The sequence below is a fragment of the Narcine bancroftii genome, chromosome 1, assembly GCF_036971445.1.
Source record: "Narcine bancroftii isolate sNarBan1 chromosome 1, sNarBan1.hap1, whole genome shotgun sequence".
Taxonomy (NCBI): domain Eukaryota; kingdom Metazoa; phylum Chordata; class Chondrichthyes; order Torpediniformes; family Narcinidae; genus Narcine; species Narcine bancroftii.
The window spans coordinates 415,761,062-415,776,806 of NC_091469.1; the positions used below are offsets into that span (position 1 = coordinate 415,761,062).

General features: G+C 39.1%; 1 protein-coding gene across 8 annotated transcripts in view; it reads right to left on the reverse strand.

The window, feature by feature from the left end:
* The window catches only part of LOC138751570 (sodium bicarbonate cotransporter 3-like), a 277,417-nt gene that overhangs the window by 19,255 nt on the left and 242,417 nt on the right, over nt 1–15,745 (reverse strand). For all 8 annotated transcript variants that reach the window (XM_069914014.1, XM_069914011.1, XM_069914018.1 and 5 more), the window contains 4 exons: nt 14,838–15,089; nt 14,442–14,510; nt 14,173–14,346; nt 13,047–13,184 (listed from right to left, as the gene is read on the reverse strand). In XM_069914014.1, coding sequence (XP_069770115.1) covers nt 13,047–13,184; nt 14,173–14,346; nt 14,442–14,510; nt 14,838–15,089 — 633 coding nt within the window. The remainder of the gene's footprint in view (nt 1–13,046; nt 13,185–14,172; nt 14,347–14,441; nt 14,511–14,837; nt 15,090–15,745) is intronic.

Here is a 15,745-nt window from a genome sequence, read left to right on the forward strand (position 1 = left end):
ATAAAAATCAAGGACAAAAATCAAACATGACCTACAACTAGAATAATAAATTGGCAGATCTAAGCAGTAGCAAACTAACTTTGGTATCAGAGGCACTTTAGAAAATCTCAAGTGAAGCTCTGATAACCTTGTATCCCTTAGCTTTGTTAGTGCCAGAAGGATAAATTTACTAGACCACTAATGTAACTATTGATATGCCATATCATTTTTTTTTAACCCTAATATTTTTGAAAATATGTTACATAGTAGTTGGATGAATTTGTCAGAGCAAGCTGAAACAAATAACCACTCCAAACCTTGGCTCTGGCCACAAACCTAACCACAGATGAGAAACTAACTCTTGTTCCAGCCACATGCCTAACCCACACAACATTCCCTGGTCCCAGCCACACAATAGTCTCTAACCCCAAATACACCCCCTACCCGCAGTTAAGTTAGCGCTGCAGTTACCACAGTGCTGTTATAGCACCAATGACTGGGGTTTGAATCTGGCGTGGTCTGAAGGAGTTTGTATGTTCTCCCCGGCTCTGGTTTCCCCTCACCGTTCCAAAAAACATACTGAGGTTGTAGGTAGGTTGGGCGTAATTGGGCGGCACAGGCTCATGGGCTGAAATGGCCTGTTACCGTGCTGTGCGTCTAAATTTAAAATTTAACAGGCTCTGGGCTCAGCCGGCACAACTAGCTCAGGTCACACTTCAGATGAATATGTCGATAGAAATTTCAAAACAAATGAACAAACAAAGCTAGATTATAATTGGTGTTTACTATACTTCATCTTCGTAAAGGAACTCCAATTCAAACAGAAAAAATATAACAGCTGACTGTTACCATGCAAGGAAAAAAAGGACCAAGAAGAAGATACAGCTTGGGCTGAATAATTAAGCTTTGTTTGATAGGTGGCAGGAAAATTTTGCATAAGACCTACTATGAAGAAATTAATAAGAGATATATATAAAAGAATATTTGAGATACCAAATTCTGAACTAACATTCGAACATAGAAATCTACAGTATAGTAGAGGTCCATCAGCTCACAATGCTGTGCCAACCTAATACCTGACTGTTACAACTGCCCAGATTTCCCCAACTACATCACCCTCTATTTTACTCAGTTCCATGCCCAAATTTAACTCTTTCAAAAGATCCTATTATTCCTATCTCCACCACTGTTGCCAGGAAAACATTCCATGCACCCTCCTTGGTGTGAAAAACATACCTCATACATCCCCCCCCCCCCCCCATACTGACTCCCAAGCATCTTATAACTATGCCCTATCATATAAGCTATTTCAGCACTGAAAAAAAAATCTCTGACCATCCACATGATCAATGCTTCTCATCATCTTACACACCTCTATGAGGTTAACCTTCATCTTCTAACTTTCCAAGGAGAAAACCACCAAGCTTACTCAACCTAGCCTCATATGACATGATCTCTAACCCAGGAAGCATCCTTATAAAAGTCCTCTGCATCTTCTCAATAACATTCACAACCTTCCTGTAGTGACGCAACTGGAACGAAACACAATATTCCAAATGGGGATTAAATAAACACACCGAAATGCTGGAGGAACTCAGCTGGTCTTTACGGCATCTATATGAGCCAAAGATATATTGCCGATGTTTTGGGCCTGAGCCCTTTTTCAAGGAAAAAAAATCAGAAAAGGCAGAAACAAGATATATCAGAAAGTCTCAGAATTCAAACAATGGGGGAGGAATCCAGACCAACAAAAGGTGCTGATTGGATATGATAAGGGACTAGGTAGAATTTATCATGTCTGTGCAAAAGGAGACAGTGAATGGAGAGATGACAGGGCAAAAGGAGGGTTCGGGGGGGTGCGGTTTAACGAAAGTCAGAGAAGTTAATATTAATGCCATCTGGTTGGAGGATGCCCTGTTGGAAGATGAGGTGTTGTTCTTCCTATTTATGAGTGGTCTCAGTCTGGCAGTACACAAGGCCACGTACAGACGTGTCGGTAAGGGAATGGGATGGAGAATCAAAATGGTGGCTGGGAGATCCTAGCTAATGTGACGGACAGAGCCAAAGTGCTCAACAAAGCGATCTCACAGTCTACATTCAGTCTCTCTGATGTAGAGCAGACCATAGCGGGAGCACCAGATGTAGTAGATAACCCCTGCAGACTCACAAGTGAAATGCTGCTTTCCTTGAAAGGAATGTTTGTGGCACCTAATGGTGGTGAGGGATGAGGTGTGGGCACAAGTAGAGCATCTCCTGCAGTCATAGGGTAAGTCTCAAGGGGATGATTGGTGGGTAGAAAGAAGGGGATAAGGGAGTCATGGAGAGAATGGTCCCTGAGGAGAGGAGAATATGTGTCTAGTGGAAGGATCATGTAGAAGGTGGCTGAAATGGCGGAGGAGGATGTGTTGGATGGGGAGGCTGGTGAGATAGTAGGTGAAGACTTTAAATAAAGTTTTATGCAGCTGCAACATAACTTCATGGTTCTTGAACTCAATCCCTTAGTTAATAAAGGTCATCACATGATTAACAACATGATTAATCTGTGCAGCAGCTTTGAGTGTCCTGTGGACACCAATATACAGATCCCAATATCACAAGATAAAAGAACAAAATTAAGCCACTTGGCCCATTGAGTCTGTTCCGTGACTCTACCCCAAGCTGAACTATACTCACACTTAGTTCCAATTGCCAGCCTTTTCCCCATATCCCCTGATACCCTGACCAATTAGATACATCAATGTCCTGCTTAAACTCTCCCAGTGATTGGGCCTCCGCCGCTGTATGCGACAATGAGTTCCACAAATCCACAATCCTCTGACCAAATAAGTTTTTTCTCATCTCTGTTTTAAATGGATAACTTCCAATTTTAAGACTGTGCCTTCTTGTCCTTGATTCATCCACCAAGGGGAATCTTATCTACATCCACACTGTCAAAACCTTTCAAAATTCAAAATGTTTCTATGAGATACCCTCTCATTCTTCTATACTCCAGTGAATACAATCCAAGAGCTGCCAAATGTCCCTCATTCATTAGCCCTTGTATTCCAGGAATCATCCTAGTAAATCTCCTCTGCACTCTCTCCAACAACGTCACATCCTTTCTAAGATAAGGGGCCCAAAACTGCACACAGTACTCCAAGTAAGGTCTCACCAGTGCCCCATACAGCCTCATCAACACCTCTTTACTCTTATACACTATTCCTCTTGAAATAAACACCAACGTAGCATTCGCTTTCTTCACTACCAATCTAACCTGGTCATTAACTTTTAGGAATCCCTTCACAAAGACACCCAGGTCCCTTTGCACTCCAGGTTTGAATTTTCTCCCCATCCAAATAGTATTCTGCCTGTTTATTTCTACTACCACAATGTAGAACCATACATTTCTCAACATTGTATCTAGTCTGCCATTTTTTTTTGCCCAGTCCCCTAAGCTGACAATATCCTTCTGCAACTTTTCAGTTTCTTCAACACTTCCTGCTCCGCCACCTATCTTGGTATCATCTGCAAATTTGGTCATAAAACCATTCAATCCACAATCCAAATCATTAATATAAATTGCACACAGAAGTGACCCCAAGACCGAATCTTGCAGAATACTGGTTGTTACAGGCAGCCAACCTGAACAGGGTCCATTTCTTTCAACCTTTTGTTTCCTGCTTATCAGCCAATTTTCTATCCAATCTAATATCGTCCTTGTAATTCTATAGGCTCTCATCTTATTAAGCAGCTTCACATGCAGCACCTTATCGAAAGCCTTCTGAAAATCCAAATGTACAACATCCACAGCCTCCCCTTTGTTCATCCTACCTGAAATTTCTTCAAAAAATTTTAATAGATAGGTCAGGCAGGATCTACCCTTCAAAAAACCATGCTAACTTGGATCTATCCTGTCATGCATCTCTAGGTATTTCATAACCATGTCCTTGAGGATCGACTCTAATCCCTTCCCAACCACCGACTTCAGCCTATAGTTTCTTTTTTTCTGTCTTCCACCTTTCTTAAACAGTGGAACCACATTTGCAACCTTCCAATCCTCTGGAATCAAGCCAATGTCTATTGACTTCTGGAAAAACATCATCAATGAATCCACAATCTTCAAAGCTACCTCCTTTAGTACCCATGGGTGCACCTCATCCAGTCTGGGAGATTTATCAATCTTTAATCCATTCAGCTTGCTGAGCACTATTTCTCTAGTAATCCAAACTGTATCTAATTCTACTCCCTGAAACGTGTCTGTCATTGCTATTATCTTCCACAGTGAAGACTGACATAAAATATTGATTAAGTTCCTCTGCCATCTCTTTATTACCCATTATAATTTCCCCACCATCATTTTCAATCGGTCCTATGTCTACGCTTATCTCTCTTTTACTCTTTATATATTTAAAAAAACCTTTAGTATCCTTTTTTATACTGTTTGCTAATCTCCTTTCATAAGTTACTTTTCTTTCCTAATGACTTTCTTTATCTCTTTCTGCGAGTTTCTAAAAGATTCCCAGCCCTCTGTTTTTTTCCCTAAATTTAGCTTCCTTGTATGCCCTCCCCTTTTCTTTTATCTTAGCCTTCACCTCCTTTGTTAGCCACATTGGTGCCATCTTTCCACTGACAAATTTCCTTTTCCTTGGAATATATCTATCCTGCATATTTTCTTTTTATTTATTTTATTACTTGTAAAAATAGCTTCCAATTCTGCACTGCTGTCCCTCCAACTAGTTTGGTTTTCCAGTCAACTTGAGCCAGCTCTTTTCTCATGCCACCGTAATTTCCTTTATTCCACTGAAAAATTCTTCCACCCTGCTCAAAGTCCTCCTATTAACATTGCATTCTGCCTTCAAATTTGATGTACCAAAAAGAACTCCTTCACACTTTTCTGTGTTAGACTCCATTTGCCATTTCTCAGCCCAGCTCTACATCCTATCAACCCTCCAGATTTTCCTCAATACCACCAACTCCTCTGTAATATCTGGCAACCCTCCAGACACCACCACCAACCTTTGTGTATCCACTTCCTCACCTAGGTCATTTATTTAAAAAAATCACAAAGAAGAAGAGTCCCAGAACAGATTCATACAGAACACCACTGCTCACCGATCTCCATGCAAAATACAAACTATCTACCATCATCCTCTGCCTTCTGTAGACAAGCCAATTCTGTATCCACAAAGCAAGGCATCTTTGTATTCCATGCCTCCTTACTTTCTGAATGAGCCTTGCATGGGAAAACTTTCAAATGCCTTATTGACATCTATATACTACATCTACCACTTTACCTTCACCAACGTGCTTAGTTACATCCTCAAAGAATTCTATTTGGCTCATGAGCCATGACTTTGTACTTATTCCTTTAAATTGACCAACCCATGAATGAAATTGCAAGAATAAATCTGTATGATGCACAAACAGCTTTCTATTTGACCCTTTCCTCTGTGGTTTTATATTGACTCCTTAAAAAAAGTGCATCTAAAATTAATTTAGGTGACGCAAAAGGCTTCTTGAAAAAAAAATTAAATGATCAAGAATGGGTTGCATTTATACTTAACCAGAAAGATAATAAGATAAAAAGGAAGCCAAAATGCTGGCCTTTATACAAGACAATTAAGAATATAAGAGAAGATTTATTACTGCAAATCTAAAGACCTGGAGTGAAACACGAAAGTCTGCAGAGATAGTGATTGTAGTCAAAACACAATGCTGGATAAACTCAGCAAGTCACACAGTGTTCTTTCTATAGCAAAGATAAAGACACATAACCAACACTTTGGGCCTGAGTCCTTCATCAAGGTATGAACAAAATGTAGGCAGGTGACTGGATAAAATGATGGGGGGAGGGGTGTGTGGGGGGTGGGGGGGGAGGTAGGGGGAGGAGAACAGACAAGAGGGAATAGCTGAATAAGGGATCTTTATCTTTGCTATATAACATATGCTGTGTGAGCTGCTGGGTTTCTCCAGCATTGTGTTTTTGCTGGAGTATTGTTTGCAGCCATCTCAATAAACCATAAACAAGAGAATGTTGTACTTGAATTTGCAGAAGACATTTGAAAAGATGTTGAATAGAAGACTTCTCCATAAGATCAGGATGCAAGGAGTTAGAGGTAACATTTAAGCATGGATAGAGGATTGGTTAATCAATAAGTTGTTTTTGGGCAAGGATATGCGAGGTAAGTGGAGAATCTTCAAAGGTTAAATTTTGACAGTACAGAGTTTGTACGTTCCTGTCAGGATCAAAGTTAGCAGGCATAGGAAACCTTGGTTTTTGAGGGATATTGGGGATCTGCTTCAGAATATGAGAGGTGTATAACAGGTAGAGGTAACATGGAGCATTTGAAGAGTATAAAAAAAATGCAAGAAAAACCTCGAAAGGAATCAGGAAGGCTAAAAGAAGACAGGATGTTGCTTTGGCAGATAACCTGAAGGAAAATCCTCAGAGTTTCTACAGGTATATTAAAAGCAAAAGGATGGTAAGGGACAACATTTGTCTCCTTGAAGAACAGAGTGATTGGCTTGTATGGAGCCAGAAGAGACTGGGGACTTTTTTTTTCTTCAGTATTCACTCAGGCAAAGGGCACAGAGTCATGGGAAGTAAGGAAAACAAGCAGTGAGGTCATTGAACCTATATAGATTAAAGAGGAGGAAGTGTTTGCTGTGTTAAAGCAAATAAGGGTGGATAAATCCCCAGGGCCTGACAAAATATTCCCTCGGACTTTGAGGGAGGCTAGTGTAGAAATTGTAGGGGATCTGGCAGAAATATTTAAAATGTTCTTAAAATGTGCCAGAAGGTTGGAAGGTACCTCATGTTGTTCCATTGTTTAAAAAAGACTCCAAAAGTAACCCTGGAAATTATAGGCCAGTGAGCCTGACGTCAGTGGTAGGTAAATTATTCGATAGATAGGGATAGTTAACATTAGGGATAGTTAACATTGCTTTGTGTGTGGTAGGATGTGTTTATTCAAACTTAGTTTTTGAGGTTACCAGGAAAGTTGATGAAGGAAAGGCTGTTGATGTCTACATGGACTTTAGTAAGCCCTTTGACAAAGTCCCACATAGGAAGTTTGTCTGGAAGGTTCATATGCTAGGTATTCATGGTGAAGTAGTGAACTGGATTTGCAATGGCTGGATGGGAGAAGCCAGAGAGTAGTGGTTCTCAGACTGGAGGCCTGTGCCTAGTGGTATGGCTCAAGCATCAGTGCTGGGACCATTGTTGTTTGTCATCTATATCAATGTTCTGGATGATAATGTGGTAAATTGGATCAGCAAGTTTGCAGATGACATTAATAGGCTTTTATACACAGTCCTTTTGTTCTGGGATATTTGCTTCTTTTTAACAGACGCCTGCTGTCTAAAAAGCACCAATACTGGGGGGATGGGGTCATTATAGTCCTGCTTTTTTTCCGGTAGCAGACCAAGTAACAGTCATGGACGCCAGGTGTGTAAAAGGTGCTTCTGGCATTCCGGGACCAATTCGAGTAAGGATGTGTATGTGTACTATAATTTATTTTAGTGTATAACATGCAAGTAGGATGATAGGAAATATCTTTTTATTAGTACCGCTGTACCGCTCTCTCCTGGTGGCCCACTGTCTTGCTCTCTCCTGGTGGCCCACTGCTTGCTCTCTGTTGCTGTGGGTTGCTCATAGAGAGGGGTGAGGGGAATCACAAAGCGTGCCTGGGTCCAGCAAAAACCCAGCAAGGTATCATTCCAAGTACATCAGTGATTTGACACTAGGTCTGCCAGATTGAGCTGCAAATATACAGCAAAGGTAAAAGGCAGAGTCGATCTGGCTGATCTTAGTTCACTAGGCAGGCACTTGGGGTTTAGCCCATCTCGGATGTCTATGCATGCTCCCATAAATGCAGAAGTCTGAAATGAGCTGTAGATGAAATGGATGGAGCTGGAGATGAAATAAGCTGGTGGTGAAATAGTGATGCATCCTCTACTAGACCCACCATTTTGTTAGGTGGGTGAAGCATTGATGTGCTGCTTGAAGGAGAATGAGAGTGATTTAATTCATAGGTACATAATTCTTGGTTTTGACAGGACAGAAGTGGAGTGGTTGTTGGTCTTTCAAAATAGGGCTTGATCATTCATGAATAAGATAAAAAGTATGTATCAAAGTGTACTGAATCCAGAACACTGCAGAAGGTGGGGGTGAATGCTCAGTTACTGAATGTATTCAAGACAGTCACTGACAGACCTTCAGATATTCAGGGAGAGATTAGTGTTAGGGTGTGGCATTGTTGTAAAAGACCAGCCCCAACAATGATTCCACAGCCCCACTCCCAGATGTCTCTAGTCACCTTGTGCTGTGAGCAAACTGGTCTGTCCTCAGTTTGAACAGTCTGAAGACCACAACCCTGCTTCCCCCAACCCCCAACAGCCTGCCACCAGCCCCCAACGATAGATACCAGTGATTAGTAAGGGATTACTTAAGGTGGTATGGGAGTGGAAAGAAAAAGTTTGAAATCCACTGCTACAGATGAATACTTGTAGTAGATTTTCTCAAGCTCTTTTATACATTGTGTGGATATGTCTTATTAAATTGAATGCATTTTTTCCCTTCCTATTTTATACATTGTGCATTTATGTTATTAAATTGTGCACATTTTCCCCTACGATCTTTGATAAATTGAGCACGTGTGCGTTTTATTCCGGCTATGATTTTCCTTCGTTCTTCTATTAATTGTTGTGTGAAAATAAAAGTAATTTTGATTGCAAACTTTTGTGTTCAGACTCGTCTCTCAATAACCTGACACGTTCTCAACACAACAATGACCAGTGCAAGGACCGGCAGCGTAACTATTAGCATTATTCATCAATATCGCCCTAATTTCACCCTAGCATACAAGACCAGGAAATATTTTTGAGTCATTTTTTGGGAAAAAAAGTGCATCTAACATACCATCAAATATGGTATGTAATACATGACACTATACGCCGACGCTCTTGAGTTAAAAGCCAGCTTGCTGTGTAAAAATACACACTGACCTTGAAAAATGCCTCTTTGTTCGTTTAAGTGTGAACGACCAAAGCCGGCTTAATGGCGGGTCTTCCTTACGGAAATATTATGGAATTTCTGTGTAAAAAATATATAAGATTGGAGGCATCGTGGACAGCAAAGAAGTTTTTCAAAGCTTTCAGAGGGATCTGGACCAGCTGGTAAAATGGGCTGAAAAATGATATATGGAATTTAATGCAGGCAAGTGTGAGGTTCTTTCATTTTGGAAGGACAAACCAAGAAAGGATATACCAGGTAAATGGTAGGGCAACGAGAAGTGTGGTAGAACAGAGGGATCTGGGAATACAGATACATAACTCCTTGAAAATGGTGTCACAGGTGGATAGGGTTTTAAAGAGAGCTTTTGACACATTGGCCTTCATAAATCAAAGTATTGAGTACAGAAGTTGGGATGTTATGTTAAAGTTGTATAACATGTTGATGAGGCCAAATTTGGAGTATTGTGTGCAGTTTTGGTCATCTAACTGCAGGAAAGATATCAATAATATAGAAAGAGAGCAGAGAAGATTTACTAGGATGTTGTTTGAACTTCAGGAACTGAGTTACAGGGAAAGGTTAAACAGGTTAGGACTTTATTCCCTGGAGTGTAGAAGAATGAGGGAAATTTGATAGAGGTATTTAAAATGATGAGGGGGATAGAGAGAGTAAATGTAAATAGGCTTTTTCCACTGAGGGTAGATCAGATACAAACCAGAGGACATGGGTTATGAGTGAAAGGGGAAAGGTTTATGGGGAACTTCACACAGAGAGTGGAGGGAGTGTGGAATGAGCTGCCAGCTGAGGTGGTGAATGTGGGCTCAATTTTAAAATTTAAGAAGAATTTGGACAGGTAAACGAATGGGAGAGATATGGAGGGCTATGGACTGGGTCTAGGTCAGTGGGACTAGGTAAAACAAATGGTTTGGCACAGGCTAGAAGTGCCGAAGGGGCCTGTTTCTGTGCAGTAATGTTCTATGGTTCTATTACAGGCAGAGAGTTGGAATAAATGAGTGTTTCTCTGGTTGGCAATCAGTGTGAGTGATAGCTACAAATGTGTATGATATGGAAGAGAGAACCCAGTGTGGCATATCTCTATATGCTTATTGAGCAGAAAAGCAAACTGTGAGGAGGTTATAGAGAGTCGGCAGAGATAGAAATGGGCCAGGGTCTGGCAGATGGAGTAGAATATTGGTGAATGTGTCATCATCGATCAAGAAAGGAAAAATAGATCAGCTCAAAAATTTAAATAGAAAAAATTGCAACATACTGTTTTGCAGAGAGACTTGAGAGTGCTTGTGCATGGATCTCAAAAAGTTGGTTTGTAGATGCAACAGGTAATCAAGAAGGCAGGTGGAATGTTAGTCTTTTTGCAAGAGGGATTGAACTTAAGAGTAAGCAGGTTCTAATACAACTGTATAGGGTACTGGTGAGGCGGCACCTGGAGTACTGCATGCAATTTTGGTCTTCTTATTTGAGCAAAGATATTTTTAACGCACAAAAATGCTGGAGGAACTCAGTAAGCCATTTCCAACTCTTGTTATGCCACCTTGTGCCATGTGGTTTCCAACTCAGTTAGTTGCTCCAGCACTTTTGTGTATTAATCTACAATTGCAACATCTGCAGACTTTCTTGTTTAACAAGAAACAAATATTCTGACATTTGAAGAGATGCAGAGGAATTTCACCAAGTTGTTTCCAGAAATGAGGAGAGACAGCTGGGACAATATTTGCTGGAATTCAGAAGATTGAGAGGGGATCTTATAAAAATGTTACAAATTTTGAAATAGCTAGATAAGATAGAGGCACTTGTAGGTGAGACTGGAACCAAGGGACATAGCCTAAATATTTAAGGGAAAAGATTTAGGATTATGCAAGGTCAATGGTTAATGGTAGAATACTTAATAGTGCGGTAGGGGGTCCAAATCCATAGACCTTTCAAGGTTGAGAGGATAGTTAAGAAGGCTTATGATATGCTAGCCTTGCTTATCTGGGGATTCAGTTCAGGTGTCATGAGGTGATGTTGCAGCTCTATAAATCTCTGATGAGACCACACTTAGATATTGTGTTCAGTTTTGGTCACCTCTTTGAATATGAAAAGAGGGACCTTGCTGTTAGTTATATCAACACTAATGACTGCATGCAAAGGATCTGAAATCTCTATCCCCATAAATTTCACAACAGAAATTTGAATATCTCATTCAAAGTAACAATTGTAATCTACAGAGGAAAGGAAGGATGTGTAAGCTACTGAGAGGATGCAAAGAAGATTTACCAGGATGCTGCTTCGATTGGAAAATGTGTTATGAAGCAAGATTAGCAGAGCTAGACCTTTTCTCTTTGAAATGAAGAGGGATGAGAGATGACTTAACAGAGGTCTAGAAAATTATGAGAGGCATAGCTCAGGTAGACAGCCATCACCTTTTTTCCCCAGGGTGGAAGAAGCAAATACCAGAGGACATCTGTACAAAGTGAAGGGAGGTAAGTTTAGGAGAGATATCAGTGGTAATTAAAAATAAAATTTTACACAGAGAGTTGTGGGTTCCTGGTATGCACTGGTGTTGGAGGGTTGAACAATAGGGACATTTAAAAGACTGTTAGACAGGCACATGGATGAAAGGAAAATAGAGGGTTATGAAGTACAAAGGATTTAGTATTTTTTGGAAAAAATACTGTGCTGTAATGTTCTATAGAGATGAGGGGGAACTGCTTCTCCCAGAGAGTAGTGATTCTGTGGAATTATCTGCCCAAGGAAGTAGTAGAGGCCGCCTCATTAAATATATTTAACACACAGTGAGATTGATTTTTGCATAGCAGGGGAATTAAGGGCAATGGAGGAAAAGCAGGTAGGTGGAGCTGAGTCCATGGTCAGATCAATTTTCATCTTACTGAATGTTGGAGCATGTTCGACAGGCCAGGTGGCCTACTTCTGCTGTTTCTTATATATTTCCTGAGTTTAGGAAAATGAGAGGATATTTCATTAAAATTTAGAGATTTCTTTCAGGGCTTGATAAACTGAATAAAGGGATAGCTGTTCTCTTGGCTAAACTGTTGAAAGCCAGAATCATGGTCTCAGAATAAGTGGTAGGCCATTCAAGAGTGAGATGAGGAAATATTTCTTCAGACGTTAAGTACCCTCTAGAGCTGTAGAGGCACAATCATAGAGACAATACAAAACTTAACCTGATAAGTTTCTAGATATGAGGACATTACAGAATATCAGCCATGAATTGATGAAAGGCAGGAAAGGCTCAAAGAGTCCTCACCTCCTAATTATTATGTTCTTTTTGATTTAGAATTCATAAAAGGAAAACAAAAAAAAGTTTATAAATTTACACACAATTACATCTATTTCATGAAGGACCCCAACAGTTTGCATCCAGTATAATGGCCTGCTAAGTTCCTTCGGCAATTCTTTGCTCAACATTCTAGCGTCTACAGTTTTTGTGTTTCTCAATTACTTCTATCTGCCTATTTAGAATAGTAGTTTTAAACAAATATGCTAAGATAGTAGTTAAACATAACTAACACAATTCAAATTATTCATGCAAGTCTTACAGGAAATCAATGAAAAAGAATTGACATGTGGCCCTCCTAGACTAGTTTCAAAGGGCCAAAGATAAAACCATCACAATAACTAATTGGCCAGAATGGACCAAGTCCAAAATTTTTGATATATCCCAAGGCAACAATAAAGTTACACAGGGAAGCTACATGGACTGAAGCAAAGAGGAGTTTTTGTGTTACCAAGTCTTGAAACTTTGAAGATTCAAAATAATCAAATGTGAAAACATTGGCAAATTTATGCATTATACATTTAAGAATTTATACACCTGTTAATAATTTGCTTTCTTGGATGTTATCGCAGATTTAGCTTTTCAACATTAAAACAGAAGTTGGAGAGTTATAAGATAACATTTCCATGAACAGTAAAAAAAACAATTAGTAAGAAGAGAATCATTGCAGGAGTTTGTCAGCATCTGAAACACAACTCTTTGTTGGACCATCAACAAGACTAATAGTGAAGCTCATAATTGGGCTGCTAAAGTAAGTTTGCATAGAATAATGTACTTTACCTCAGTTTCTTTTTTCTTTTTATGCATATCTTCCAATTTCTTCTTCTTGCTTTCAGGCATTAAGTCATCTAACCAGCTAAGTTCTCGTTTGGTAAAGCAGAAGTCCAACAGTTTACGAATAAATACCAGAGCAAGAACCTGCACTCATGACAAGTAAATTTTTAAAAATTAGTTTGCTTCATTCCCATATCTTTTCTTTTATAATTGTTTATTATTGTCACATGTACTGAGATACTGTGTATCATTTTGTTTTGCATTCTCTCCAGGTGAGTCAACTCATACTTAAGTACAACATGTAGTGCAAAATAAAGCACAATTGCAGAATATAGTCTTATAGAGAAAAGTGCAGTTAAAGTCTCAGCATTTCAGATGTGGGTTTGTTAAGTGCAGGCAAATCTTATTTAACCTCTCTTCATAAGACCATCATCCTTCATCCCAAGGAACAAACCAGTGAATGCATACTGGAGCAATTCCTCCTAAAGGATACCGAGCACAAATCTGCATGCAGTACTTACTATTGCCCTTGAGAAGATGATGAGCACTTTCTTAGAACTGTTTCAACATAGCCACTTTTGACTCAATTGGATGATTTGAATAACTTAGTCAATTAGTCTCCAATTTTGTTGTGGGTCTCAATTCAGACCAGACAGGGATTTCCACTAGCCAGTAGTTTGCACTTGCACTTCTCTATTGTTGGTCCAGGTTTCTAGATAACTGGATCAATAATTTAATCCTATAACATTCTGATGTACCAATATAGCCATTACATAATTTAAAAGTGAACTAATATCATGGGAATTGAATGGCTAATTTATTTGCCTCTTATCCAGATGCTCACAATGAACTGTAGAAAAGATTGAATTTCACCATCATATCTGGATAATTTAAATTCAAGTGATTAAATAATGAAAAGCTTGAATAATAATACCATTGCCATTGTCCCCCTGGAAGAAATCTGCCATCCTTATCAGCACTGGTATACGTGGCTTCAAACTATTAACCAGCAAGCCATTTAGTTCAAGCAATAATTACAAAGCAACAATAAATACTTCACGTCCTAATGTAAAAATAGGAAAATCAAAGTTTTAAGGCATCTATAATAAATGGAAATGTCCAATAATCTCACCATCATGGGAAAGACAACGGCAGCAGGTGAAGCTTTAATGATCCAGAGCAGAATAAGGCAGACGAGCTGAATAACAGTGAAGATATGGACTTTCCAAAGTGGAACATAGCGCAGATAAATCAAGTCAGGTTGGTGTTTGGCAGGCATCCCAAATAATTTTAAACGGTCAAACAACTGTGAAAGAAATAAAGTTAACAAATTATAATGTACTTGGGAGAAAAAAAGTTGGAAAGATTATTTGAAAATTTTTATGCTTAAGATGGAAATACCTGAATTCCTTTTAAGGAAGAAGCACCCATGTAAAGAAAGACACCATACAGAACTGGCATTGGAATGAACTGGAACCAAGAAATATCAGTTATTTGCTTTAAAAGTTCATGTGTATGTTTGTATATATTTATACATGTAAACATTAATTACTTCAACTAAGAGTGAATTTGCAACAAAAAATGGAATATATTTTGGATTAGACTCATACATTCAATATCCTAGATACTACTCAATATACCAGATACAATTGTCTCTAGAATGTGTATACACATGGAAATTTCAGATCATTCATGAAAAAAGAATGGATTCTCATTTTTTTAAAAACAGGTACAAGTTTTGTACAATTTAAAATATGCCACAAAATTCAAATGAGCACTGAATAACATCTCTCTTACCTTCAGTACAGAAGTCATGAAAACTGACAGTCCCATTAGAACAAATATCAGTAAGCCTGTAACTCTCTGCTCCCGGATACCTAGGAATTTAGGCTGTTCACCAGGTGCTGAACACTCTGATTCCACCTTTAGGCTGTTGACATGGCTGATAGAAAGGACAGTGGCAGCCACAAACCATGGAAGACCCATGATTGAACATACTCCCAGCATGATAGCTACCATCAACAAATCAAGGTGATAACCACAACCTTTCTGCAAAACAATCAGAATGACACAAACTTTCAACGTGGAACAAGCTACCATCAGCCAGATATGTACATATTCTAAAGAAAACTTGTGACAAGGCAGTCAATCATTCAACACAGCTTTTTAAATTTAATTTGCTTTTTAAAATTTAGACATACAGCATGGTAACAGGCCCTTTCAGCCCACGAGCCCTTGCCACCCAATTAACTACAAGCCCCAATGATTTGAATAGTGGGAGGAAACTGGAGCCTCGGGAAAATCCACGCAGACAGCACAGGATTCGAACACTGATCCTGATGGCTGACGCTGTAACTAACTGCTACGCTAACTGTGCCGCCCCTTTTGAAGGTCATATTAATTTCACTGCATTTGAAAATATACTGAAGGTATAAGTATGTGATCATAATATTTTTAGAAAGATATGAAAATCCTAGAGGATGCAAGTTTTACTAAACTCTGTCACTCCTGAAATCACTGAACTTATTTACAGAAGTAATCAACTAGACTTTTAAGAAATATGAAGGGACAATTAAAAATTGTTCAGAACTTCTGTTTGGCTGCAGCATGCAGTAACAGCAGCTCCTATCTACTTTTATTCTTTCTCTCTAGTTTACAAAAAAAGTATTTAATGTTTAATGTTTTTCATCTCCTTTATTCATATC